This window comes from Ochotona princeps, chromosome 15 (genome assembly GCF_030435755.1).
Source record: "Ochotona princeps isolate mOchPri1 chromosome 15, mOchPri1.hap1, whole genome shotgun sequence".
Lineage (NCBI taxonomy): Eukaryota > Metazoa > Chordata > Mammalia > Lagomorpha > Ochotonidae > Ochotona > Ochotona princeps.
The window spans coordinates 38,894,755-38,922,393 of NC_080846.1; the positions used below are offsets into that span (position 1 = coordinate 38,894,755).

Sequence of the window (27,639 nt, forward strand, 5' to 3'; positions counted from 1 at the left end):
GAGTTCCAACATGGTAAAAACTAGAATGAGAAGAAGGACATAACTTCATTAATACAATCACTGGTTGGAATTAACTGCTAGTACTTTGGATTAGAAAACAGACCTTATAGATTCTTATAAATAAAGTAATATCTGAAAAACAAAAATCAAATATTAAAATCTTAATATCAGAAAAAAAATAATGTGAAATGCCTAAAAGAAACAATATCTCTTATATTTTAATGTGTGAGAACGTTATAAAACACATCCAGTAGGGTGGGGGCAATGGTTATGACTCCTAGGATACTTGTGTCCCCCCGCACCAGAATGTGTGGCTCAAACTCTGGCTCCACTTCTGAAGCCAGCCTCTTGCCAACACACTGTGAGAGGCAGCAGGTGATGAACTAGGGCCCTGCTATCCACTGAAGCAACCTGCAGAAAGTTCTGGGCTCCTGTCTTTTGCTTGTCTCAGACCTGGCTGTTGCATGCCTTTGGGGAGTGAACCAGCAGATGGAAGACCCTGCCTTTCTCTGTCTCTCTCTGCCATAAGAAATAAGATGCAAAAGAACTGAAAATTTAAAACACATCAAGAATTCTCCTTTCCCCGAGCATCTGTACTTGCTGACTATTTGCGTCCTCTGGGATGCTGTTCCTAGTTTTTGTGATTGGAATTACTTCATAAGCAAGCCTTTCCTTACTACCCTATTTTAAATTTGAACCACGCCCTTCCAGCCACCTATCACACCAGTCTTGTTTTATTCTTTTCTTCTTTATTGAAGATTTAATTTATTTGAAAGGCAGAGTTAGAGAGAGACAGACAGGCAAAGGGAGTCTTTCGTTTGCTGGTTCATTCCCCAATTGGCTGGCTGCAACAGCTAGGGCTGGACCAGGTCTGAAACCAAGAACTTGGAACCAGGAGCTTCTTTCAGGCCACCCACTGGGTGACAATCAGTTGGACCACCCTCTGCAGTTCTATCAGATGTATCAGCTTGGAAGAATTGGAGCAGTTGAGACTGGAACCAGGTGCTTAGGTCACCAGGCTGTGACATAAGGCTTTACTATTTCTTAGCACTTAATATCAGCCGACATAACAAACTGTTTATTATTGATCTTCCAGACTGGATAATACGTTCTGTCCCTGTATGGAGGCCTTTCTCATTTTATTTTGTTTTTCAAAATTTATTTATTTTTATCTATTTGAAATTAGTGACAGAGAGAGGAGAGAAAATAAGAGATAAAGGTGGTGAGGGAAATTGAATGGTGGTGGTAAGAGAGAAAGAAAACTAGAGAAGGAGGAGACAGAGAAAGACAAAGACTGAGGTCTCTCATCTGCTACTTCATTCCCTAAATGCCTGTAACAGCTGTGGCTGGGCCACACCAAAGCCAGGAAGCTAGAATTCCACTGGTTCTCCCATGTTGGTGACGGGGACCAGGCACCTGGCCCATCATCTGCTGCCTCCAAGAACACATTAGCAGGAACCTGGACTGGAAGCAGAGCAGCCATGCCTAGAACCAGCACCTGGACTGGGATGCACACATTCCAAACAGCAGATTAACCTTCTGACCACATGCCTGCTTCTATTTTAAACTTTTCCCCTGTTATTTCCAAGTACCTACTGCGGTATTTGGTACAAAGTAAGCCACCAACAGGGGCTGGCATTTTAGCAGATCAGGTAAAGATGCTGCAAGCAATAGCAGCATCTCAAATGTGCCAGTTTCTACCCCAGCTGCTGCAATTCCAATCCAGCTCCCTGCAAATGGCCCGGGAAAGGTAGTGAAAGATGATTCAAATATTTGGGCCCTGTACCCACATGGGTGATTTGGAAGGAGCTCTTGGCTTCTGTCCCTGGCCTGGTCCAGCCCTGGACATTGTGGCCATCTGGGTAACGAACTAGTGGATAGAAGAACTTGGTGTGTATGTGTGTGTGTGTGTTTGTCCTCTATAAATCCTTCAAATTAATTTTTTTTTTAAAAAGTAGGCAATCATGGGGCCCAGCGCCATGGCCTAGCAGCTAAAGTCCTCGCCTTGAAAGCCCCGGGATCCCATATGGGCGCTGGTTCTAATCCCAGCAGCTCCACTTCCCATCCAGCTCCCTGCTTGTGGCCTGGGAAAACAGTCGAGGACGGCCCAATGCTTTGGGACCCTGCACCCACGTGGGAAACCCGGAAGAGGTTCCTGGTTCCCGGCTTCGGATCGGTGCGCACTGGCCCATTGCGGCTCACTAGGGGAGTGAAACATCGGATGGAAGATCTTCCTCTCTGTCTCTCCTCCTCTCTGTATATCCGGCTTTCCAATAATAATAAATCTTTCAAAAAAAAAAAAAAGTAGGCAATCAGAGGCCTGGAGCGATGGTTTCATTGGCTAATCCTCCCCTTGCAAGGGCCAGCATCCCACATGGCTGGTTTGTTTCCTGGCTGCTCCATTTCCCCTCCAGCGTATGTACTGAGAAATCGATGGAGAATTTTCTAAAGCCTCAGGACTCAGCACCCTGCAGCAGAAGAATGTCCAGGTTCCTGGCTTCAGATCAGCTCAGCTCCAGCCATTGTAGCCACTTGGGAAGTGAACCAGTAGATGGAAGATCTTTCTGTCTCTTACTCTCTGTAAATCTGCCTTTCCAATACAAATAAATAAATATTAAAAAAAATTTTTAAAAATTAAAAAGTAGACCACCAACAAATAACTGTTACAATGTGTAAAATACAATACCACAATAACAATTTATGAATATGCATTTTTTACTTTATTTCATAATTATAATAGCCAAACGGTGACTTTAGACATTAGCTTTCTTGGTTGTAATAAATAATAATATTTTTACCTTTAGTCTTGGCAAATCTTTATTTGCTTGTTCCAGCTGAAATCTCAGCTCAATATTTTCAGCTGACAACTTTAAGTTTTCTTTCTGAAGCTCCTGTTCTCTTTGGCAGTGTTCATCAGACTCTACTGAAGTCTTCAAGAAAAAAAAGTTAGAAATATGCTAAATCTTTAATAAATAAATAAAAGCTGTAAAAGATATATTGGTTAAGAAAACACTGTGACAAAACAGAAATTCTGTCCTTAAAGGTGTAAGATAATTGGAGAGTTTGAAAAATATTAAATAACAATTAAGCTAGAATATAAAACTTACAGGAGAAAAGGTAATGCCATTTGTTCTAATTAAAATAGAAAGCAAATCAAAACCAAATATTTCTTAACATTTAAGTACATAATGTGCTAGTATACACTCTCATAGTGGTTAAAACTAACTTTGAGATTAGTTAGATTTTGTTAGTCCATAATAAGCTGTGATTGTTATTCATTATGAATGATTCCCCACCTCCTCCCAAATTCAGATACGAAAGCATTAATTCCTCATAAAAGTAAATAAAGTCATATAAAGTAAATAAAGTCACAATGTTCTATAGCAAAAATAAAAGATGAATTCACTCTGTTCATATTAATGAGAAGAATCTAATGGCTTTGGCCAGACAGAGAAGTTAGCTCCACTTTTACTCACTTAAAAACAGAAAGAGGAAAAGATGTACACTTACTGAAGGCCCAGAATATGCATCTTTTGAAAGCTGTTTTTCTAAAGCATGAATTTTTTCTTGGAGATATTTGTTCTGTAAACGTAAATCTTCTATAACAGAATCCCGAGGAAGAGCTTGCTGGGTCCTATGAACAACCATCACACACTCTTTAACTATTGAAACCTCAACCTTCCCCGTCTTACTATAGTAAAATACAGGTAGGACGGCACGAGGAAAGGAGGGAGAAGCCTGGAGCGGAGAAGGGAGAGGACAGGGAGGGCAGGGAGGGAAAGGCAGGGAAAGGAGAGAGACAGCAAAGGTAGAAGCAGAAGAGGAAGGAAGGAAGGAAAAGGAAGACAAAGAAGGAAAAAGTAAACAGAGATAAAGAAGGAAGGAAAACACTAACACTGTATTAAATCCCTCAAAACTTCCTAATATTATATAAAGCAGGAGAACACAACTTACGTTTTAAAATAATCCTCTATAGGGAATTCAATGAAGGACTCATTTAAACTGAGTTAAAAGACACATTTAGATTTACAGAAACAGCATTAACATTTTTAAAAATATCAATTTATATGGAATCATGTAAAATGCCCTCTAATTTTAAAATGTTATGTAATATAAATTACATATTATCCATGGCCATCTTATGAAGTTCAAGAATGTGCTAAGGCTCGTAATCTGGCACTAAACACGTCTAACCTGGCCCCGAAGACAACCAGGCACAACCACACCTATCCCCCGCACTGTCCGTGAGTACACCTTACTTAGAATAAAGCTTCTCTTACACATGAAACATTCAGCCTCCTCTCTGTGTCTGCTAAGGTTCTTTTAATCTCTGGATTTGATATCTAGATGTTCAAAACTTGTTGAATTTTGACAGAATACAATTTTAATGTCTTCTATGAAATCTTCTCCAATTATAAAGCCCACCAGTTTCACACTATCAGAAAAAAAAGCCTCCACATCAGGCTTCAAAACGAAGATGATCTGATCACTGTCGAAGCAGCAAGAGACTAGAAATTCTGTTTAAGCATACATCGAGACTCCCAAACACAGGAGCGGAGCATCCACTGCTGTGACCACCACACAGCAACTTCACACAGATGTCAAAAACAGTCCTCAACCGTGCTCTTCTTTGCTATCAAGAGAAGTTTTCAAAGAGCACAAGATAGGAACAGGGCTGAATTTTTGGCCTACTGTTTAAAACTCTGGGTAGGCAGTCATATTCCATGAAAAGGCACCTAGGTTTGGTTCCTGGCTCTGGTTCTCAATGCTAGCTGCGTGACAATATAGAGCCTACATAGCAACAAATAATCTCTCATGTGGTTGGGTTTCTGCCTCTCATGGGAGACCTGAACTGAGTTCCTGGCTCCTGGGTTAGCTGTGGCCCAGTCCTGGCCACTGAAGGCATTTGGGAAGTAAACCAAACAGAACACAGAACCTGTCTTTCTCTTTTTCTCCCTTCTCTCTCTCTCTGCTTCTTAAATAAACACACACATACACACACACACACACACAGAAGGAACATGTTAGAAGCTTCTGAGAGTCCGCCTTTAAAGTTGAAATTGGTTTGTCCATAACACATTAGTACTGATAAAATAGTAGACATTAATATAGATGCTAATATTTTGAAGATGAATACAGAAAATTTATGAAGGGTAAATAACCTCAAATCTAGATACTACAGGTAGGTGCCAGATCTTGACAACGATATAGATCATTTGTAAACACAAAATAATTATATAAAACAAACGAACCAAAAAAACTATGTTAATCTTAGAAGAAATGGTTTTCATTATTGCTAGGGCACAATTTTATTTTACTTTACAATTCTCTGTCAGATTAGTTTACAAAGAGACAGCAAAGGGGCCAGAGTTGTGGCATAGTGGCTAGGGGTGCCACACCTACTGCCAGCATCCCGTATGGATGCTGCTCCTCTTCTGATCCAGCTACCCGCAGGTGGGTCTGTGAAACAGCAGAGGGTGGCTCAAGTGCTTAGGCCCTAAGCTCACATGGGAGGCACACGGATGGAACTCTTGGCTGTGATCTGGAGATGTCCAGCCACTTTCTGTAACTCCACCTTTGCAATTGATAAATAAATCTTAAAAACAACATAAAGTAAAACATTAAAAAAAAATCTCAAGGCCACGCTAAGAAATGACATGGGGTAGGGGGAGGTGGTTCCAAGTACAATAAATATACTCATCTTCATCTTTGTCAAATGCAAGGAGTAATTATTTAAGGAGTTTGAAAAGTAAATAGTGGAGAACAGACTAGAAAAGAACACCAGCACAAATGTAGCTTTCTTTCTGTTATTGCCAAGCCTAAACACATTATTAGAAATCTGAAAGTGGGTGTCAGTACTGAGGAAGAGATGTTCAGGAAAGCCTTTTAGAATAGCACACGTAAGGTAAAATATTAACTTATAACACACTCAGCACCTCCCTATTTTCCCCTATGAGATATCTTCAAGCAGTTCCAATTTGGTGATGTTAAAATGGCCAAGACAATTCATAGAAGGTAAAACTCTGCAGGGAGCAGATTCAGCTTCCCAAACTGGGAACATTATTTTTGGAACATAGATATGTGCAATTGCTTGAGTGCATAACCAAACTGGATAACTACAACTCTGGATTTCTGCCCAAACATCAAAAATGATAAGTTGTAGGGAAGCACAGTGTATCAAACACATCACGGACAGAGAAGGGCTCACAAAAAGGACACGACAGAGTTGTTCAAGAGCTTCTTGGCTCACTCTCACGCCTTACTCAGAATATCAGTGACTCCGAGAAAGAGTACAAATACTCCTTGAACACAGCCTGTCAAATCTGACTGTCCAATGGGAGGTGTGCAGTCAGGACAAATGGAAATGGAAATGTGAAGACATGAGAAACAAAAACATTCACATATTCCCCATAACTTAAATAAGACTCAAAGTTTTATAATATAGTATGAAAAAGTACAGGAATATAATCCAAAATCGCAGAGCATACAACCAAAACAACTTGGTTCATCATGGGCAAACAATGCAATACAAGCTTCAAACAACATATATTATTCCATTTCTGTGAATCAACCAGTTTTTAAAATTATAATTGTATCACATCTCAGTGTAATTTATTACCTCAAATGCAGTATGTCATTTTTTAAGTCAAGATTTCTCTTCTTTAATTCTTCCAACTCTTTTTCTGTCTCCAAAGCTCGCACTCCCAAAACCTGATCAACAGTTACGCCAGCTGATTTTAGTTTCTTCTGCAAAGTAAGTTTCTCTTTATCAGCTCTGTAGAATTAAATGCAGAATCATGAAAATATGTCATTCATTGGTTGGCTTGATAATTATAAAACCTCAGCTCACATATTATTAAATGCGAGATAATTATACTATTCTTGAATTGGTAGCCTCGATTTTCAAAAGTGACAGAGGACTGCATTTTTAAATCGCTTTAAAATTTTTTTTAATTCCAAAAAATTTTTAATTGCATTTAAAACTTTTAAATTGTTAAAATATATTTAAGACATATTTTAACAGAAAATAAAATATACATCATCCTAATAAACAATTTAAACTAGAACATTTCTCATATTACCAATTAAGAAAACTATTTAACCTTCCAGGTCAATACAAAATTTTACATATAACTTTATACTGACATTTGAACTCACTTGGCAAAAAGATCCTTTAAAGTGTTTAGCTGCTTTGTCAGAGTGTAGATTTCCCCCTCTTTCTCTTTTAACTTATTTCGAATTCCTTCAATTTTACTTTGCCATTTTTTACCTTCTTCCCACCTAATTAATTCTTCTCTGGCAGCCTGTAAGTAACAACAAATTAGTAACAAACTTACCAACATTAGTTTTAATTTCCTTTAAGATTTATTAATATAAGAAAGCCATTTTTAAAGAAGATGAGCAAAAGAAACTTTTAGCTATACTAGCAAAGAAAAGCACAAGGAAAAAAAACAATTAAAATTAGAGATGAAAAGGAAATGACTCCAACTTTCTGGTTTATTATTATTTTTTACATAGGTCATGTCACTATTGCTATAGGCAATGGCACAAAGTCTAATATTTTGCTGTCTAGGTATATTTAGAAGTCTCATTGGCAGTCTACTTTTATTCTGTAGTAGAGATGCATTTTAGCAATTTTCTTTGATTCCTGCTACTCTGAACTCCATTACATCCTTTGTTTGTGAGATTACATGTATGTGTTTATTTAAGCTTGTTTTTTGTTTTCTACTTTTGATGGAGGCTATCTCACATTAGAGCAAAGATGACATTTGTCCTTTTGGGATTGGCTGATTTCATTTTTTAATAAATCCTTGAGATGCATTATTACATCATTTATTCGAGAAACTTTATTTGTAAGTACCTGACATTATAAATGTCCCTGGAAATACTGTCTTTGCTATGTCTCATGGGTTTTGATAATTTTGTTTTCATTATCTTTTCTTCAAATTTGTTTTTCTGAGGGCCTGGCGGCGTGGCCTAGCAGCTAAAGTCCTCGCCTTGAAAGCCCCGGGATCCCATATGGGCGCCGGTTCTAATCCCAGCAGCTCCACTTCCCATCCAGCTCCCTGCTTGTGGCCTGGGAAAGCAGTCGAGGACGGCCCAATGCATTGGGACCCTGCACCTGCGTGGGAGACCCGGAAGAGGTTCCTGGTTCCTGGCTTCGGATCGGCACAGCACCACCAGCCGTTGCGGCTCACTTGGGGAGTGAATCATTGGACGGAAGATCTTCCTCTCTGTCTCTCCTCCTCTCTGTATATATGACTTTGTAATAAAATAAATAAATCTTTTTAAAAAAAATAACATGCTACAGAATGACCTATGTGTGACTGAAGACATGAAAAAGAAAACAAAAAACCCTCTTGAAGAAAACAGTGCTATTCTGTGACTTATGTGTCAATGAAGAAATTAATAAGAGGAAAAAAAAAAAGAAAAACAATTTTTTTTTTTTTTTGGAGCACAGACTCCCTTTTTTTTTTTTTTTTAAGATTTTATTATTATTGGAAAGCCGGATATACAGAGAGGAGGAGAGACAGAGAGGAAGATCTTCCATCCAATGATTCACTCCCCAAGTGAGCCGCAACGGCTGGTGGTGCTGTGCCGATCCGAAGCCGGGAACCAGGAACCTCTTCCGGGTCTCCCATGCAGGTGCAGGGTCCCAATGCATTGGGCCGTCCTCGACGGCTTTCCCAGGCCACAGGCAGGGAGCTGGATGGGAAGTGGAGCTGCTGGGATTAGAACCGGCGCCCATATGGGATCCTGGGGCGTTCAAGGCGAGAACTTTAGCTGCTAGGCCATGGCGCGGGGCCCTGTAGCATCTTATGTAACTTCATATTGCAACAAATTTTCTATTTTTCTTCTGTTTTTGATTTGTTTTATAGCTTCTCATTTAATGGGATATATAGTATTTATGTAATAGAGACTATAACAGCCAGATGTGAAGACACAATGCTGTATGCATCTCTACCTCCAAATCCAAGATGGACTTCCAATGAAATTGCTAAATATATCTTGACAACAGGATGCTGGACTCTCTGTTACTGCCCATACCTACAGTGTCAGGATACACTTAAATAGTGGAATGATGGACTTATGGCTGTTTATGAAGGACTGTACATTGTAATAATATAGAGGGAATCACTGCGGTAAGAGGGGCTTGGGATGGGGGGAAGGGAAATCCCAGATCCTATGAAACTATATCAAAAATTTTTTTTAAAGATTTATTGATAGCAATTTACTTAGAAAACATGTAAATTAGGGCATGCCAACTTATTGGCAAACTGCTCCTCAGGCTGAAAATACTCCACCGATAAAATTCTGGGGCACAGATTTGACTAATACCAGCAACCTACTACAGATGATCACCGTTCACAACAAATTTAATTAAATGCCTTTTGACCAATTTCAGATTTTCTTTAGGTTATTTATATATGCAATTTTTAATTACAAAACAGTTTACCTATTCATTTATAAAATAATGTAAGCAATGTATCTCACATTGCATACTCAATCTGTAAGTAGATGGGGCACTGATAGAGCCTGCACTGGGTAGTAAATTCTACATAAGTTATGTCAACAGGTGTCTTCTCAAGTAAGCTCTAAATTCCTAAAAAACAAAAAAATTGGCATACTTCTCTACATTAGCCAGTAACAGTATCACTTTTAGCAGATATAAGACCCTTAAATTATGATAGCACATTTAATTGATATGTTTGATTTAGCCCAGAACTTATTTAAATATATTAATTAGTATATTTTTACATACCTTTTCTTTCACAGGTTTTATTTCTTCTTCATCCACCTTTCTTTCCAATTGGCTTTCCAGTTTTTTAACTTTCTTTTGAAGTTCTTCAATTAAATTTTGCTTATTATCTACCAGACATTTGCTCTGAGAAAATAAAATGAAAAATTACATTCTACAAGTAAACATCTAACAAGATACACAATAAATATTCCCACTATTGAAACTTACAGAGACTATCATTAATCATGTGTCTAAGTGACACTCTTAATACATTACTATACCATGACAGCTGTTTCTGTATTTTATATTATATGCTCGAAAGCTGTAAATACTTTAGAAGGGACTAGAGTGAATAAACATAACAAAAATAATCGAAAAGCCTGTTTTGGCAAATATTAGCAATAAAATTAAAATGTGTGACTATATTGCTAGCTATATATTACAATGAAAGACATTATCACAATTCAATATAAAATTACCTGTAGTCCACTGGCTAATCTTTTAATTTGCCTCTTGAGTTCTTCATTCTCTTGATCAATTTCATCCTTCTCTCTGAGTATTTTAAGATAAGCTTTTTGTTTTTTTTGTAGTTCATTGTTTAGCTCATTCAAATTATCGTTTAGTGAGTTTTCTCTGTTTTTACTTGTTTTAAGAGATTCTTTCAATTTTGAAAGATTTTCATTTAAATCTTCAATTTTTGACTAATGAGAAATTTAAAAAGGTCTTGAATTAAAAAAGGTCCTGAATCTTCAAGTATCAATGCCAAAACCAACACCAAACAGCAAGCATACTCTTAATCCTTATTAAAAAGAACAAATATAAGCTCTAATTTTAGTACACAAGGAAAAAAAATAAAAACTATAAATATTTTTCCATGTTCGCAGCAAATGAATCATGTTCATTTTGAGGCAAAAAAAAACCCACTTGGTAATCAAATATTTCATTATTAATTCAATACATGAATCCAGCTCAGTAGTACACACTCATGCATACATATGAATTTTGTTGAATAAACCATTATAGGACAAATAGAATTTCTGGTAATACTAATGAGAAATTAGTACCATTATAATGTTATTAGAAGAAAGGTTCAGCTGTCTTAAAGAAGTCAGAAAAGGTTTTGAGAAAAAGAATTCAAAGGAGATGACATTTTAGGCCAAGGGAAAGAAAGGTACTGAAACAGATACCAAAACAAAGATATTTTTTTCTCCATACACTTATTTACGCAATGGATTTTTCATTGTCAACAACGACCATAATCTTTGATATGTACAGAGATTCGAAATGCTTGAGGGGCCAACACTGTAGCAAAGCAGGTTAGACCACAACTTAGCAACACCTGCATCTCACAGCAGAATGATACATCCAGACAATTTAGGACAGTCAGTGTTAGAAAGAAACACATCACAAAGTGACAAAGCCAATGATTGTAAGAGTAAGAAATTATAGAAACAGTAAAGCTCTGGAGACAGAAAAAGATGAATGGTTCTCACAGTTGGCAATGAGTAGAGAGAAATAAACAGAACAGAGGATCTCTATAGTATGATTAATCTAAATTGACAGACACATGTCATTTGTCTAAACCTATAGATTATTCAATACCAAGAGAAAAATCTAACATAAATCCATGTATAGGTTGATCACAATGTTGACTCATTACTTGAAACAAACATGCCACCCTGGTAGGACACTGCCATAGTAGAAAAAAAGCTATTCATGTACTATGGCAAGGGATATATCCTGATAATCTCTGTACCTTCATCTCAATTTTCCTGTGAACCTAAAACTGCTCTAAAAAACAAAAAAAGCAGACTAAAAGGAAAAAGTCAATAAGTAAATATTTCTTAAATCTAATTCTATTATTAGGAAGAACAGTTCATAATGCCCTAGTCTTTTCTATTTCTCAAGATGGCAATCAGTACAAGAGTATCATAAAAATACTTATTCGGGGGGAGGTGGGGTCGGAGAAAAAAACAATTATTTTCCAAAGTGGGTGTGAGTGCTATGTATATGGGACTGTTATATTTATTGTAAAATTCCAATAATCAAAATACCATATATCAATGTGAATATCTTCCAATGGGAACTGTCAAAAATGTCGTTATATTTGTTACATTAACTAACACCGACATTCACCTTCAGCTCTCTAGTATGGCGATCGACAATTTGTTGAACGTTGAGGTTTGCCTCTTTCTGAGAAGTTACAGAAATGATATGTTCTTCAGCTGCTGCTGTCATCTCTGCCCGGAGTTCCAGAAGAGCTCGACTAAGTGCCTAAAAATTAACATCATCTACAAGTTTTTGAAGGGAAACTGCTCTTTTAAAAAACAATATAGAGCACAAAAAACAAATGAGCATTATTGCTTTCATAAAATATACTGTATTCAATCAAACACAATTTACACTAAAATTTTTCAAATAAATTCCCTTCAGTAATAGACTTAATCGTGCATACACTGAGTTACAGAGTTCAAAGTCAGCACAGTGATTTTGAGAACCCATAATTAAACGAAGCAACTTTTATCACAAAACCCAGGCCATGTTTTGTTTTATTATTGATCTTAACCACACACTTTGAACATCCTCCCATGTGAAATTAATTGAATTTAGACACACAAGGAAAGTTACAGGAGTAGAAAAATCTTAAGTTTGCCTGTAAATTTTACCAGTTAGCAAAATACAACTACCATACCTTCTAAAACATAGTCAGTACATCTACTCTGAGCTTAATGAAACCCTAACAGACAATCCACTGACCAACTTCTCTCCACAAAATCACCGCTGGGCCTCTTACATATCTCCTTCTATTATCAGATCTCCCTCTTTGCCCTTTAAGTCATTCAAATGATAAATTGTCCAAACCTAAAATATAATTAAGATTTGCCCTTATTGCATAACAAAATACAAAAAAATAAAAAATTGTTCCACTTGCTTTTTGTTGTTTCTCTTTCAGAGCTAGCTGGCTCTTTAGTCGTTCTACTAGGTTTTTCATTGTAGTTGTTGGAGCTCTTGAATTTGCTTCCTTTTGAGCCTGAAGTTCAGACTTTAAGCTCTGTGACTCTTTCTGCGACTTGGTCAGGAGACCCCTTAAATCCTCCACTTCTGCTTTCATCTTTTTCACTTCATCAGCATGGGTTTCTTGAAGCCTGATGTAAATAAGCTTGTGTTTAATAGAGTACTAGAATGAATACTTCAATTGATGTACATTTTAAACAGTCATGTTATTTCAAATATTTCATGTGACAAAAAGTTAAATGTATGAAGTATACCAAAAGATGATTATCTTTATGCTTAGGAATTAGATGCAGAAAAAAATTTATACTCAAAAACAGGATATAAAATTAGCATACCAAAAACAATTAATACCTGAGTCTTGAGTAGGAAAGCATTCAACTAAAAATATACCATACGCTACTGCTAATTTAATTTTCTTCTGGGAAAAAATGGTGATTTCTTATGTTAATTTTCTCAGAGGCATCTTGGATAAGCAGTAAATAATCAAAAGGCATACTAAGGGCTTCCGTACTGAAATGCAATTACAAATCAAGTAGGTCCACCTTCTTGTTTGCTTCAGAAAAGAGAATATAGAATTACTTTATAGAACTGCCATTGGGCTGGTGTGGCACAATAACCTGGTGACTAAACTCCTCACGTGGCATGTGCCAGGATGCCATATGGGCACCAGTTCATATCACAGCTATTCCACTTTCCTTCCAGCTCCCTGCATGTGGCCTAGGAAAGCAGTAGAGGACGGCCCAAAGCCTTAACCCTGCACAAGCACGGGAGACCTGGAAGAGGCTCCTGGCTACCAGCTTCAGACTGGCTCAGCTCCAGCCACTGTGGCCACTTGGGGAGTGAACACCAGCGGATGAAGATCTTTTTCTCTGTCTCTTCTTCTCTCGGTAAATCTGACTTTCCAGTAAAAAATAAAGAAATGCCGTTAGGCCTTCATACAACCACCTTGAAAGGTCTAGGGTGAGTATTGTCATTGCCGTTTTAAAAATGGTATCACTAACACTCAAACAGGTGAAAACAAAGATTCTGGAAGAGACCCTTGATAGGCTCTTGAATCAGATTGATGGTTCCAGCTTTCCTGCTTGGTGGGCATATTACTGAGTGTGCCTGAGGTCAGCTTCCTATGTGGACAATGGGGAAAACAACATGGTGTCAGCAGCCCTAAGGAAAAACATGAGATACCATGTAGAAAGATCTTAGGATAGGTCACACCACAAACAATTAATAATAGCTTCATTATATCATTATCACACTTATTTTGAAAATAATATTTCTCAGACTTACTGTGATTTGATACTTTCGAATTCTTTGATTTTTAATTCAGTGATTTCCTTTTGTCTCTCTAACTCCTGTGATACTTTCTTCAGTTTGGCCAAAAGTGAAGAAAGTGAGTCATCCTGTTCTGCTACCATCTGTTCCATCTCAGCCAGACGAGTAAAGTGCTTGTTGGTAGGAACTGGAGTGGGAGACTGGTGTATTAAATCCTATGAAATATGAACATATTAGCAGTAGGCAAGTATAATTCAATGTCAGAAACATTCTGTAATTTTATTCAGCTTCTCAAATGGTAAGAAAAAAATATTACCTAATACAAAATTGAACAGTTAAACAGGCTAAAGGCTTTTAAAGACAGGAAACACTTGTCTTATTTGTTGTATTGCTAGCATCCTGCCAAGTGTCTGTATGCAGTAAAGCATGAATAAATGTTGACTTGGTTTAATGAGGTAAAGCTCAAGGATGATAGGGCTGCATGTTAAGAGTCAATGCACTGGACAATAAGATGTTGGACTCTATGTTTGGTATACGCTTGCAATGGGGGAATCTCAACTGAACTTGAGCTGTGGTTATGCAACAAGGTGGAGGAATCCACCATGGTGGGAGGGTTTGGGGAGGGGTGGGGAGAACCCAAGTATCTATGTAACTGTGTCACATAATACAATGTAATTAATGAAGTTAAATAATAAATAATTAAAATAAATAAATAAATAAAATAAAATCACACAACAGTAGAACTGAAAAAAAAAGCAGATTTACAGAAAAAAAAAGAGTCAATGCATTTCATATATACAAAATGATCTAAAGAGCCAATTATGAGATGAATCTGGAATATGGAAAGCACTTAGGTAGGCAAATTTCTAACTAACAGAACTTGCAAAGACAGACTTTGGTCAGATCATGGAAGACTTTAGGCCCATGGATGTGGGGCACAATCATGATTCTGTGAGCAGTAGTGAGTAAACAGGAAGACTTGGATGAGGAAACAAAAATAATCAGAGGTGTGTTTCCAGACTAGCCTGGCAATAAGATGATGAGGAAATATTTACTCTTTAAAAAAAAAAAAGAGCTAAATTTCAAATTACATCATCACAAAAATTAGTAAATAGGGCAACAAAGTTCTTAGAATCTTACCCAAGCTGTTTGTTTGAATTTATTGAGGGAACTATCAGCCTGTAGCTCTAATTTATGATGAAGAATATGCAGATCTTCCTCGTGTTTCTTCACAAGTTCCCTTTGTTCCTGGTTTTCAAAAATTCAAAAGTAACACTTATACAGTGATTCAGATTTGCATTTCAAAGATCTTACAGATTTGATTATTTTCAGTGTTTTAAAATCTCTATGAAGTATGAAAGACACAATTTTTGCATGTATGCATGTTAACCAGTATGTATATTGACAAGCTGACAAACAGCCTTAGATCACATTACACTGGAAAAACTTGCGCTACATTACAGTGTAGTATTTTAAAGTGCCACTAACAATGCCACCACCCGATACTGCAGAGCCATTTGAGTACCAGAATTTCTATCAGCTTCCTTATTTATGTACATAGGAAGACAGCGGAAGGGACCGCCAATCACTGTTTCTGACACGCATTTGGGAGAGCAACATGGAAATTCTCATTCTTGGTTTCAACAAAACTAGTCTTGGTTGTTGCCAGCAACTGGGGCATGAACGAGCAGATCATCTCTCCCTCTCTATCTGGGCCTCTGCCTTTGGAATAAACAAATACATAATTTTTAAAAAGAATAACATGTATCTGTCATCTTTTAACCTGTCTTTTAGAAAAATTTTTACATGTTATTTTTTGTGTCAAAGTTGTAATACATATAATTTCATTGATTTAAAACATTTGGGGAGGCAAAGGAGGTTAAGCCTCTGCCTGCAGTGCTAGCATCCCACATAGGCACTGGTTTGAGTCCTGGCTGTTCAGCTCTCTGCTAATGTGCCATGAAAAGCAGTGGATGATGGTTCAAGACCTTGGGCCGCTGCACTCACATGGGAGACCTGGAAGAAGCTCCAGGCTCCTGGCTTCAGACCAGCCCAGCACTGGCCATTGAGGCAATCCGGGGGGAGAACCAGCTGAGAAAAGATTTCTCTCTCTCACCATTTCTCTCTGTAAATTTGTCTTTAAAAGTCAAATCTGATTGTTTTTAAAGTTTGACAGTTATAGTATGAGTTGTATAGAAAGGTTTGATTCCAGCTTCTCTCCTCAGTCCTCACCTATAAACATATTTTTTTCAAAATCACATGATTTCACCACAATATCTATTCCTAATTTAGTTAATTCTTAAGAGAAAGATATTCAAACACAAACTGCCATGCATGCAAGTTAAGAAGTCCTAAGTAGAATCATCTGAAAGTAAGAAATGAACTACTGCTTAGGACAGAATAACATTTGGCATTTGGCTAAAAATCACATTAATAAATACAATAGCATAGTATAATTAGATAAGGCACCTCTCTGGCTTTTTCTAGAAGATGCTGGTATTTCTTTAGTACTTCCTCCTTCTGATTTAGCCTTGCTTGCATATTTGCAATGGTTTGGTGTGCAATTTTCAAAGTGTGCTGAGACTTTGGCTCCACCTCTTTTCTGCTTAATTCGGTTATAAGTTTTTCTCGTTCTGCCGTAGCAGGCAAGCGAAGCCTTAGTTCATTGATTACTTTGTCTCTTGACAGAATATTTTGCTCTGCTAACCGTAAAGCAGATTCCTTTTCTTTTAGTTTCTGTAATCAAAAACCAATAAATTATTAACTTACATTATTGCCTTTAGAATAAATTATCTTTCATTTGATAGCCATCTGATATTAATATGAAATTGATTATATTCATGGGAACAGTTCAACTCCTGGGTGCTCCACTTCCAATTCAGCTCCCTACTAATGTAAGAAGATGGTCCAAGTCGCTGGCTCCTGCACCTACATGGGAAACCTGGCAGAAGCTACTGGCTCCTGACTTCAGCCTGGCCCAGCCAAGGTCATTGTAACCATTTCTAAAGTAAACCATCAGATGGAAGGTCTCTCCCTCCTCCTCTCCCTATAACTTTGCTTTGCAATAAATAAATAAACCTCAAAAAAAAGTCAACGGATACAAAACTAGAAATTTAGAAGAGCATGTTCATGAATCACTATTACGAAATCTAGTTAAAGCAGAATATGATTAAGGCAAACATTTAAAATTAAGAAAGTCAAACATTCGTATAAATAACAAATCTCATAAATACTGAAGACAATCTAATTTTCTTAAACGATTAAAAATTCACAGTATACTTGAAAGATTGTAATAAGTTATAGCCTGCAACACATAGTGTATGAATAGTTTAATAGACATTTAAGTTTACTAATCATTTAAAACCTAGATTAAATATGTAATTTCTACTGCAGTTTCAACTGTTACATCACTCATAAAAATGAGCCAAAAATTGACCCAGAGTATGCAATACATATTTCAAAATAAAGCATAAAAACAAGTATGAAATGATCATACAACAGAAAGTAATAAACTGTCCGTAAAACTTAAACATTCAGTTTGTTTCCTTTCATGCCCACTCTTACTAAAACAGAATGCCCCAAAGTTATGAGTGCTAATTACATCAAAAGTGAACTCCAATTAGCCGCCTCTGTGCTCTCTTCAGCAGCACATATACTAAAATTGGAACAAATTAGCCTTCCTCTGGTGTCCACTGTCAACTATTAGAAATTTAATAAGACAAAGGGAAAGACAATAGAATAAGAAATAGATTCAATGTTTTATGTGACATTATCATGAATATTAACAAATATCACTTAGAAGTCAACAAGCATAACCAATAATACTCTAATCAACATGCAAATTCTGCTAATTACCTCTTCTAGTGATCTGCAAGTTGCCTGTGTTTCTAGGATTATCCGAACATTTTCTTTAATTTTTCTTAGAGCAATCTCCAGTTGATTAGGAAGGGGTAAACTGGGATCTGGCACTGGTCCTGTAGCTGCTTCAAACTATTAATAAATATAAAGGTTTTGGAAAAGTAGTTACAGCATCGAGAATACCAGTATTATACGACTTCACAAATTAAAAGAGGTTAAACTCCACTTATATTTTAAACATAAAAAGGTACTATCAACTAAAATTACTTTTGATTTAAAAATATTTGTCATTTAACACTCTCTGGGCCAGGCTGCAGAGTAGTATGCAGGACTAATTGTGCATACCTTTTGTGCTGCGCTGAGTATTTCATTTTGCTGTCGATCAAAAGCATCCAGCTGACGCTCCAGCTCAACCTCTCTTTGATCCCAGGCCATCTGTCTTTCCTCATGAAACTGAAAAATACGATGTGTGTCACACACTGACATCCACACTTACACACACACACCAGGCACTTTAACAGGTATTTTTCATGCATCTTCTTATTTCATCTCACAACAATCTTATGCAGTCACTGACATCATTCCCATTTTATAGCAAAGGATACACACACACAGAGGTCAAAGAACTTGCCTAAGAAACAGAGGCAGACATGAAGTCAAGATTCTGATCTATTCACCCATCCATCTACCCCTCCTTATTTGGTGAAAAATAAGCATAGAGTCTGCTAAAGGCTATTCTAGGCAATCCACACTGCAATGAACAAAATAAAGTCCTCTTCACTACAGAATGTCGATTCTGGTGCGGGGAGGAGTGTCAGTGATGACCAAATGATAAAGTACACCAGGAGAATGCAGAAGAAAGCTCTACTGATCAGGCAAGATATTTAAGTTAAGATCTGAAAGTCCGACCATCACAGGCATCTAGAATAAGAGCAACTGAGGCAGAGAAAATAACGAAGTCCATGAGGCAAGCTTGTGTTTAATGAAAATGGTCTGTCTGTTTAACAATGTGCTTTATCTACACCAAGATACCAACTTCCTCATCAGTAAGAACCAAGAAAAACTTACTTTAAAAAATCAAACAACCAATATGAAAATGAAAGCTAACATAGCAAGGAAATCTATGTGTAGATTGTTCTTGTTAGTTGGACATTACCATCAAAACGAAATATATGTGTATTTTTAGAATAATTAAAATATAAGCACAGATCATTTTATAATCTAATAATACTCAGTGCTAACTTCAACTAGGAGAACAACGGTCACTCAAGTCATGTTCTTAGCTTAAAATCTCAGCAAAAACAAAAAACAACAACAAAAAAACAGCAAAAATAAATGAAACCTTGTTTTGCTGCACGATTTCCTCCTCCAAACTGCTGATTGTTTGCTCATATTCAGATATTATATTATTCAAATATTTTATTTCTTCTTTATCCTTGACTAATTCTCTATTTAGCTTAAGTTCTTGAAGGCGAAGTTCTTCTATCTTTACATGCCAATTAATTACCTAAGACATATAAATTGTACATGTAAAAGCAAATGTTTCATCAATATTCTCTGTCACATCATAATTTTAGTTGAAATTATTGGATATCCTGTAATAAGACAAGGGATAAAGTCATCTTCTGGGTTGAGCTACATGGGAATTCACTTACGATTTCCACAGACTTTCCAAGAACACATGGAGGATTAAAACAAAACATACTCCAAATTACAGTGGAATGAATATTACCAACACCATTTTCATTTATTAATTCACTATTTCAATTGAGTACTTACAGTAAGCATGTGGCTGAAAATTTGGTATTGTGTTAAAAAATGGAAATAAAATATACATAGAGTTTACATGAATTAATTTGCAAGACAATTATTGCTAGTTTGAGTGCAGCCAAATATAAGTAAGATTTAAATCATTTTTAAAAAGTAAACAGAAACATATTATTGCAACCAATTTTAAACAAACAATAATGATGAACCGAATTAAACTGACAGTCACACTAAAACGCTCAAGATTTTGACTAATATTTAATCAGTATATGGTCTTTTCTGCAATGTTTAAATTTCTTTGCTATCACATTAAGGATTTCTACTAAAATTTCTGCCTAGAAAAGTCTCTGTTTTTACAAGGCATAAATAGTCAAACAGCCCAAATGCCTGATATGCAAATCTAGGTTAATGAATGCAGTTGGAATTTTTGTTGTAGATCAGGCATTTTTACATAGGAATATGTCAAACACTTGAAATTATTATACATCTCTTGGAAATCTGAAAAATTACTGTTTACCTTTTGGGCTCCCCTGGCATCCTTTAAAGTGCTTATTAACTCCTCCAGACCCTTTAACTTTAATTCCAACTCCAATGTTTTGTTCTCCATATTTCTACGTTCTTGTTGAGACATTTTCATCTCTTGCATTATCCTGAGTTTGTCATTCTGAAGCTGAATCATTGTTCTGGAGAACTTTTCCTGCTGAGCCAGGGGTAACGCCCCGCTGAACTGGCGGCGCAGGGCCTGGACAGTTTGGCGCAGATGTTTCGCTCTGTTTCTCCCCTCCAAACGAGCATGATAGAGAGCCTGTTCTTTCTCATCAAGTTTCTGTTCCAGCCGCAAATTGTAGGCCTGTATCTTCTGCAGTTTGGATGTAACTGACTCCAACCTTCCAAGAGCAGCAGCTTCACTAATTTGAAGAGAAACAATGTGTTGGTGCAACTTGGCAATTAGTGCTTTCTCATCAGACTGTGCCTAAGAAAAGAGAATACACATTTGTTGTATGCTTCAAGCTCATTCAGTGGAATTCACAGATTTAAAACCAAAACTTTACTTAAAAAAAGCTTTCAAAGTGAGTACATGGATCATTTAAAAACCTACTTTTTTCTTTAATACAAATGTTTACAAAAGACTTGTAAGAGAAGGGCCCAGTGTGGTAGCTTAGTGGATAAGGTCCTCGCCTTGTACATTCTGGGATCCCATATAGGTGCCAGTTCTAATTCCGGCAGCCCCGCTTTCCGTCCAGCTCCCTGCCTGTGGCCTGGGAAAGCAGTCAAGGATGTCCCAAAGACTGAGACCCTACACCCACATGGGAGACCCAAAGGGGGCTCTGGCTCCTGGCTTTGGATAGATGCAGCTTAGGCCGCTGTGGCCATTTGGGGAGTGAATCAATGACTGAACATATTCCTCTCTGTCTCTCCTCCTCTCTGTATATCTGACTTTCTAACAAATATATATATACACACACACACACACATATATATATATTTTAAAAAGGATAAGAGAAAAATCTTACAATCAAAATGCTTAAAATCAAAACTTCCGCATTTAAATAATAGCATTGGTATACTACTAATGCAAGAAATGGATGTTTTTTCTCAGTGCCACAATTTAAAATGTGTGAATATGTGGAAAGCTAGATAGAAATACAAGATTAAATATTAATAGTACCCTAATTCATTGCCAGTCAGCATGACACATTTGTAGGCAATTAAATGTTTTTCTGGATTATGAATGTCACTTTAAAATCAACCAAAACAAAAACAAGAACTTTTGCTTGAGATGTCTTTTTATTATAGCTATAATATCTAAAGTGAACTCAGTAAAAAAGCCAGTTCTATGTAGATGTGCCCACAGTGCACGTACCTGGTAGTCTACTAGTTGCATTCTGAGAGAATCTACTTCCTTTTCCCTGGACTGTTGTTGTGCGTTCAAAATTTCAACTTGCCTTTTGGCAATATCAGAAATTTCTCTTAATCTAAAAGATGGTAAAATATTTCAAAAATGAGTAATTTCATTATCTAAGTGGTACAAAAAATCAAAGTTCTTACACCTCTTCACAGAAAAGCCACTGTTTTCCCACATCTCTTCTTCATGTAAAACACAGATAGCTCTGTGTTTTCTGAAATGTTTCAGGAAAGAAAGTTCATGAGAGATTACACTGCATTCTTCATGTTCCTGCCTTTTGAAATTGCAGAACACGGTGTCACAGTACATGGCCTTAGGAGGTCTTCTGCAAATAATTATCTCACTGTACTTAATACACAACAGTATTTCAAAAAGATCATGAGCAATAGCTATGAGATTATTTGGAGGCAGAAAAAATGGAAAATGCATATTACAAAAGACTATGCACAGCCTTCAAAACTGCCTTTGCATTAAAAGCTGACACCTTAATTGCATTTTGCATGAATTTCTGAATAATTTTCATGTTGCATCTTCCAGACGTATATGGACAAATAACCCCTGTTGACATATCTTTTTTATAACATGCTTATCTGATTAATTTGGGTGATCTAAGGATAGGTGTTTTTGACGTAAGTTTTCAACATGGTTTTACCACGCAGTTAAGAATACAGAAACTCAATGTTCCTAGGTTTTGCAGATGGGTTAACGTATGTTTTGCTTTGTTTTAATTTACAAGATTTCAGAAAGTATGCATTTACTAACATCAAAATAAAACAGCAATGCTTGACGGCATCAAAGTCTCCAGTGTCCCTTATGACAACTGTGATGAACAACAGAGGCAAAGTAAAAGCTTCTCTCCTTTCTGTCAGAATGATTTTAATTCATTGTAACAGTTAGCCAACCTTCTTCACACTGAGCAGAAGCTGCCAGTGCCACTGGTTTTTGCTATTAGAATTAGATAAAATGAATATTTATAATTTATTTCAAAAGCTCAGATGCACAAGGGAGTTCTTCAGAACAAAAATGCTGGCTATAAATAATACCCCAACAGAACTATCAAGCTCCAAAAATGGCTTTAATTTTATGATTAAACTATAAATGTACATTTACCGACTATTTGAGCTTGACAATCTTTGCTACTAAGGTTCTATCTCATCACAAAGGACAGTGTGAACACAGCCTCTACTCACCACATATTTACTATGACACAGATTCTTGTATCCTAAATTAGTTGGGCGTGTGTCCTCAAGTCAAATACAAATGGTAGCTCAGAGCTATTAAGTATTATCATACAAGTTAATACATGTTTAATACCTTGCACCGTGCCTAGTACACAGCAGATGACAAATAAATGTAAATTAAATTCTGAACTTTTCATTATATTTTTACACCAACTTTATGAAACCGTAGCAATACTGTAACTCACTGATTACAGTGAAGAAATCTAACCTTAACGGCATTAAATGACCTTTCCCCCTCTGCTCCATTCCCCTCTCCCCCAAAACAAGCAAGTACAAGCAGACTTCATCGAGGTCTTGATTCCAAAGCACTACTTTCTGCAACAATATCGAAAATATTTGAGAGGTCATTTTCTCTTCAAAATTATTGTTTAGTTTTGTTGCAAATAAGTATTTGTATTGTTATTGATCTTATTCTTACAAAAAGAAATCAGTATCAATTTTCAGTAAGAATGTATCCCATATACCTATAATTTTCTTACAAAACAAATTAGAGCAACCACATCTAATCAAGAGACTAAAATGCTTGTATGCACTTACTTTGACACTTCAACTTTTAGTTCCATTTCATTCTTCTCTAACTCTAGAATCCGTTGTCTGTCAGCATCACTCACTGCCTTGCTCACACTATCAGCTAATTCATCTCTTAACGTCTGTTCCACCTTCTGCGCATCTAAGTTGATTTTGGTAAGCTAAGAAGAAATGTTCAGATACATCAGTTTGATTAGATTTTTTTCCTTTAAATTTAATCTTAGAATTTTGCGAGCCACTTTATTTTGTCCTAATCCAAATAGAGTTATGAAGCGTTAAGAGCAGATTAATGAGGGTAAAAAGGGAGAGATGAACACATTACGTTCACTCTGGTTAAATGTCATTCACCAGTAGCCATTGATTCTGGGCAAGTCAATATCTCATAATATCTAAACTACTGACATTCTTAATTTGCCTGGAATACAAAGTATGATATTTGATTTCAACTATATCACCTACAAATAAAATTTAATATGCTCTTGGCACCTGGCTTCCTTCTGGCCCACACGTCAAGTCCCAGCCACTTGAATATTGACAGAGCGGATCGAGGTGCTCTTTCTCTTTCGACCCCTTGCTATGGAACTCTGCCTTTCAAATACAATTTTTTTTTTAAATCTAAAAATGTAACCCTGATAGGAATGAAAACTCAAAAATAGCTTGCTTTAGTTTTAACAACTCAGATTTTACAATAAGTCTTTTATTTATTCATGACATGAAACATTAGCACTATATTAATATTTATAACTTTAAATAAACCATCCTTTTCAGCAAGAATATAATGCCTACCAAGACACTTCTTCACTCTCCAATTATATGACTAAAAATATCAAACCTCAGCAAATTTGGATTCCAATTCAAAATTACGTTCTTCCATCTGTTTCAATGAAGTCCTTAGGTGTTCATACATTTTTTGACAATGTTCAGCTCGCTGCCTCTCGTTTAATTCCTTCATTTCCAACATGGTGATTTTTTTGGAAATAGAAACAATTTCACTATTGGTTAGTGACTTCTTTGCTTTGTCCATGTTAGCTTCGTTTCCTAAATTCAACAATATTGAAGTTAATCTCTTGTTGTTTGTAACAAGGCTTTAGGCCTCCCCGAATGTTTTCCCAGGCCACAAGCAGAGAGCTGGATGGGAAGTGGGACAGACGAGATTAGAACTGGCACACATATGGGATACCAGTGCGTTCGAGGCAAGGACTTTAGCTGCTAGGCCACTGTGCAGAGTCCAAAACTACATTTTTGCAGCAATCAGTACATGGGATATTTTCAACAACTTCCTGTCAACTTAAACTATTAGGAGTTCCTTTTTTAACCAATATTTCACTTTCTTTTTTAATATTTCACTTTCATTTGATTTAGAAACAGAACTTCAATGAAGAATATTCATTATTACATCCTAGTCATTTTAATAGAGAAAATCCAAAGATTTACCTAATTTAGTTTCTTGTTCCCAGGCTTGTTCAACGGTATGAAATTTTTCCTTGGTAATTTCCAGTTCTTTATTTAGAAACTCCATTTGTTCTCTTAAAGACGCATTTTCACACTGAATAAAAGAAAAACATCACTGTGAAACTACACTGTAATTCAGACCAATAATGCAAAAATCACCTTATCTTAACTGTAAGAAATGTCTCCTATAATTTGTAATCTAGCTGTCTACACAATTAGGACCTAAATTATAACATACATACATAACATATGTATGTATATAATTATTTTTAAGCAATCAAAAGTATCTAATATGTGGCCCTAAGCTTTTGAGTTCAGTTACTGCCAAATGAAAGAGTAAGTAATAAGTTCATTTTGGTCAAACTGTAATGTTAACAACCTTCACAGACTATGCTTATGTCATTACTGACCACTCTTGGCATATTATTGGTGATGGGTACAGGATGTCTGTGGTGGAAAGACAAATACAACATTCTGGCCCACCTAAACCTCATTATTTAGTGTCTTTGTGTTTACATGTATATGAAAGGAGCCACAGAGGATAAGGAAGCCAGCTCCCATGGGACAGATTATAAAAAAAACTGAAAATGTCAAGATACAGAAAGAAAGAAAACAACAACAACAAAACAAAACAAAACAAAAGCAAAAAAACAGGGCAAACTGTCCCAAAAGACGAGAATAATAAAAGGAGGTAAATCTAGAAAAAGTCACTGAAGAAGGTCTTTACCACCAAAAAGGTGGTACTTAATTGACACTTAGGGACTGAGGGGGAGCTAATCTCAGCAGGAAATCAGACATGGGCAAGAGCTGATTCTTTGATTAACCCAGATGCCATAAAACAAGAGCACACTAGGTGGATTAGAAGACCGCACAGAGTCCAGTGGCCACAACAGAACTATATTTGAAGGACATGGATCATACTAACAGAATAAAATGTAAATTACTACACTTTACAAAGGATGAGGACTTATAGCTGTCCCATGCTCCTTTTAAAGAGGTTGATTGAAATTAATTGGAAGCAAGCCTTATGGTAGGGCAAGTTAAGCAATCTCCTGCAACACTAGCAACCAATCTGGGCACAGGTTCAACTCCTAGCTGGTCCGCTTCTGATCTCGCGTCCTGCTAATGTGCCTGGGAAAGGAGTAGAAGACAGCCTACGTTTGACCCAGGCCATAATAGTTACTTGGGAGTAAATCAGCAAACTGAAGATCTTTCCCTCTATCTCTGTATCTCTGCCTTTCAAATCAATAAATCAATTCTTCAGTCTTTAAAGAAAGGAAAAATCATGGCCTCATCTACGAAAAGCAAGTCATTTATATCTACCTTAAAATAAACGATTCACCTCAGCTATATCATGCAAGAACATTAGAAAATGATCTAGGTGAAGTCATTCTATTCTACACCAAAGATCAGAGTAATCATACTGATATTCAAATCCTAAACGTTTAAATTTTAAGTTATAACTTAAAATGTACAAAAAAGGAGGCAAACTGAAATAAATTAAAATCAGCAAAAATTCTCCCACATAATCATCAAAGAAAAATTACTGACGTTCCAAGGATCAAGAATTAGACAAACTTACCTCTAGCTGTTCCAAGTTACTTGTTCTTTGAACAAGCATATTATCCTTTTGTAAGATGTCCCTGTACTTAGCAGTCAGGTCATTGTATTGCTTATTGGCCAGTTCTAGTTCAGATAAAGAAACACTGTTGTCTATAACTTTTTGGAGAGCTGCAATCTTGAAAACGGCCATTTCCTGCATGAATAGGATATATTGGATTACAATGGTGAATTTATTTCAGGTGAAGCAAGAGCCACTTTTGAGAAGACTGCACATGAAAACACAATTGAAAGCAAAGCAGATTTTAGAACAATTAAAATATATAAGAGGTACCACCTAGGGAAAAAAACAAAAAAAATATTACTGGAAAAATTATTGTCACAATAAATTTTTAAGAATATTTGTATGATTTATGTCATTGTAAAAAGAAATTCAATTTGAGAGAGTGTAATGAACGACATCAATGTCCTTCCCACATTTTGAATTTTTCATTCATGTTCAAACTCTTTCACTATTGCCTATCTCTGAACATTTCAATGTGGTGATTAACAATTACTTTTAGTCTTGGGGCTGGTGTAATGGCTCAATGGGCTAATCCTCTTCCTTCAAGTATAGCATCATGTATGGGCACGGGCTCATGACCCGGGCTGCTATATTTCCTATCCAGATCCTTGCATGTGGCCTGACAAAGCAGTGGAGGATGGCCCAACTCCTTGGGATCCTGCATCCACATGGGAGACTCAAAGGAGGCTCCTGCGTCCTGATCTGCTCAGCTCCATCCATTGAAGCCATTGGTGAGTGAACCAGTGGATGGAAGATTATTCTGTCTCTCCTTCTCTATGTAAATCTGCATTTCTAAGGAACATAAATAAATCTTAAAAGCCACATCACACATAACCAGTTCCAAAAATGGCACAGAAACATTAAGAAACCCCACTTATCCAGATACCAATCATTTGGGGTGGCAAGACTCTAGTTTCTGGGGTCTCCTAAGAAGCAGAAGAGTCAGAACAACATGTAGGCCAACAGTGCCAGGACAGTGAGTGCACTGTCAAAGCTCCCAAGGCCATGGTTCAGTCTAAGAAAGTTAAGCCTACAAACCCAGACTGTCATGGGCAACCTTGGCTAAGTTGCCTCCATTGTCCACAGCAAACTTAGGAAGTAGGCCTGTGCCTCCATTGTCAAGGGTCTCAGGCTGTCTTAGCCAAAGATTAAGGCAAAGGCCAAGACTGACTCAGTGCTCAAATCAAGGGTATAATTCTGATTGAAAGTAAGGCAAGGCCCCAGGCCCAAAGCAGCC

The 27,639-nt window shown here is 36.7% G+C and overlaps 1 protein-coding gene across 1 annotated transcript in view; it reads right to left on the minus strand.

Annotated features, from left to right (window-relative positions):
- The window catches only part of CEP290 (centrosomal protein 290), a 69,009-nt gene that overhangs the window by 15,036 nt on the left and 26,334 nt on the right, over positions 1 to 27,639 (minus strand). Inside the window, exons 25-44 of the mRNA XM_058673782.1 lie at positions 26,361 to 26,534; positions 24,761 to 24,872; positions 24,159 to 24,364; positions 23,336 to 23,487; positions 21,516 to 21,627; positions 20,169 to 20,624; positions 19,227 to 19,391; positions 18,230 to 18,337; positions 17,882 to 18,016; positions 16,496 to 16,762; positions 15,167 to 15,274; positions 14,042 to 14,241; positions 12,675 to 12,888; positions 11,879 to 12,016; positions 10,222 to 10,443; positions 9,764 to 9,886; positions 7,159 to 7,304; positions 6,620 to 6,775; positions 3,511 to 3,634; positions 2,799 to 2,930 (exon numbers count right to left, since the gene is read on the minus strand). Of these exons, the coding sequence (XP_058529765.1) occupies positions 2,799 to 2,930; positions 3,511 to 3,634; positions 6,620 to 6,775; positions 7,159 to 7,304; positions 9,764 to 9,886; positions 10,222 to 10,443; positions 11,879 to 12,016; positions 12,675 to 12,888; positions 14,042 to 14,241; positions 15,167 to 15,274; positions 16,496 to 16,762; positions 17,882 to 18,016; positions 18,230 to 18,337; positions 19,227 to 19,391; positions 20,169 to 20,624; positions 21,516 to 21,627; positions 23,336 to 23,487; positions 24,159 to 24,364; positions 24,761 to 24,872; positions 26,361 to 26,534 (3,450 nt within the window). The remainder of the gene's footprint in view (positions 1 to 2,798; positions 2,931 to 3,510; positions 3,635 to 6,619; positions 6,776 to 7,158; positions 7,305 to 9,763; positions 9,887 to 10,221; positions 10,444 to 11,878; positions 12,017 to 12,674; positions 12,889 to 14,041; positions 14,242 to 15,166; positions 15,275 to 16,495; positions 16,763 to 17,881; positions 18,017 to 18,229; positions 18,338 to 19,226; positions 19,392 to 20,168; positions 20,625 to 21,515; positions 21,628 to 23,335; positions 23,488 to 24,158; positions 24,365 to 24,760; positions 24,873 to 26,360; positions 26,535 to 27,639) is intronic.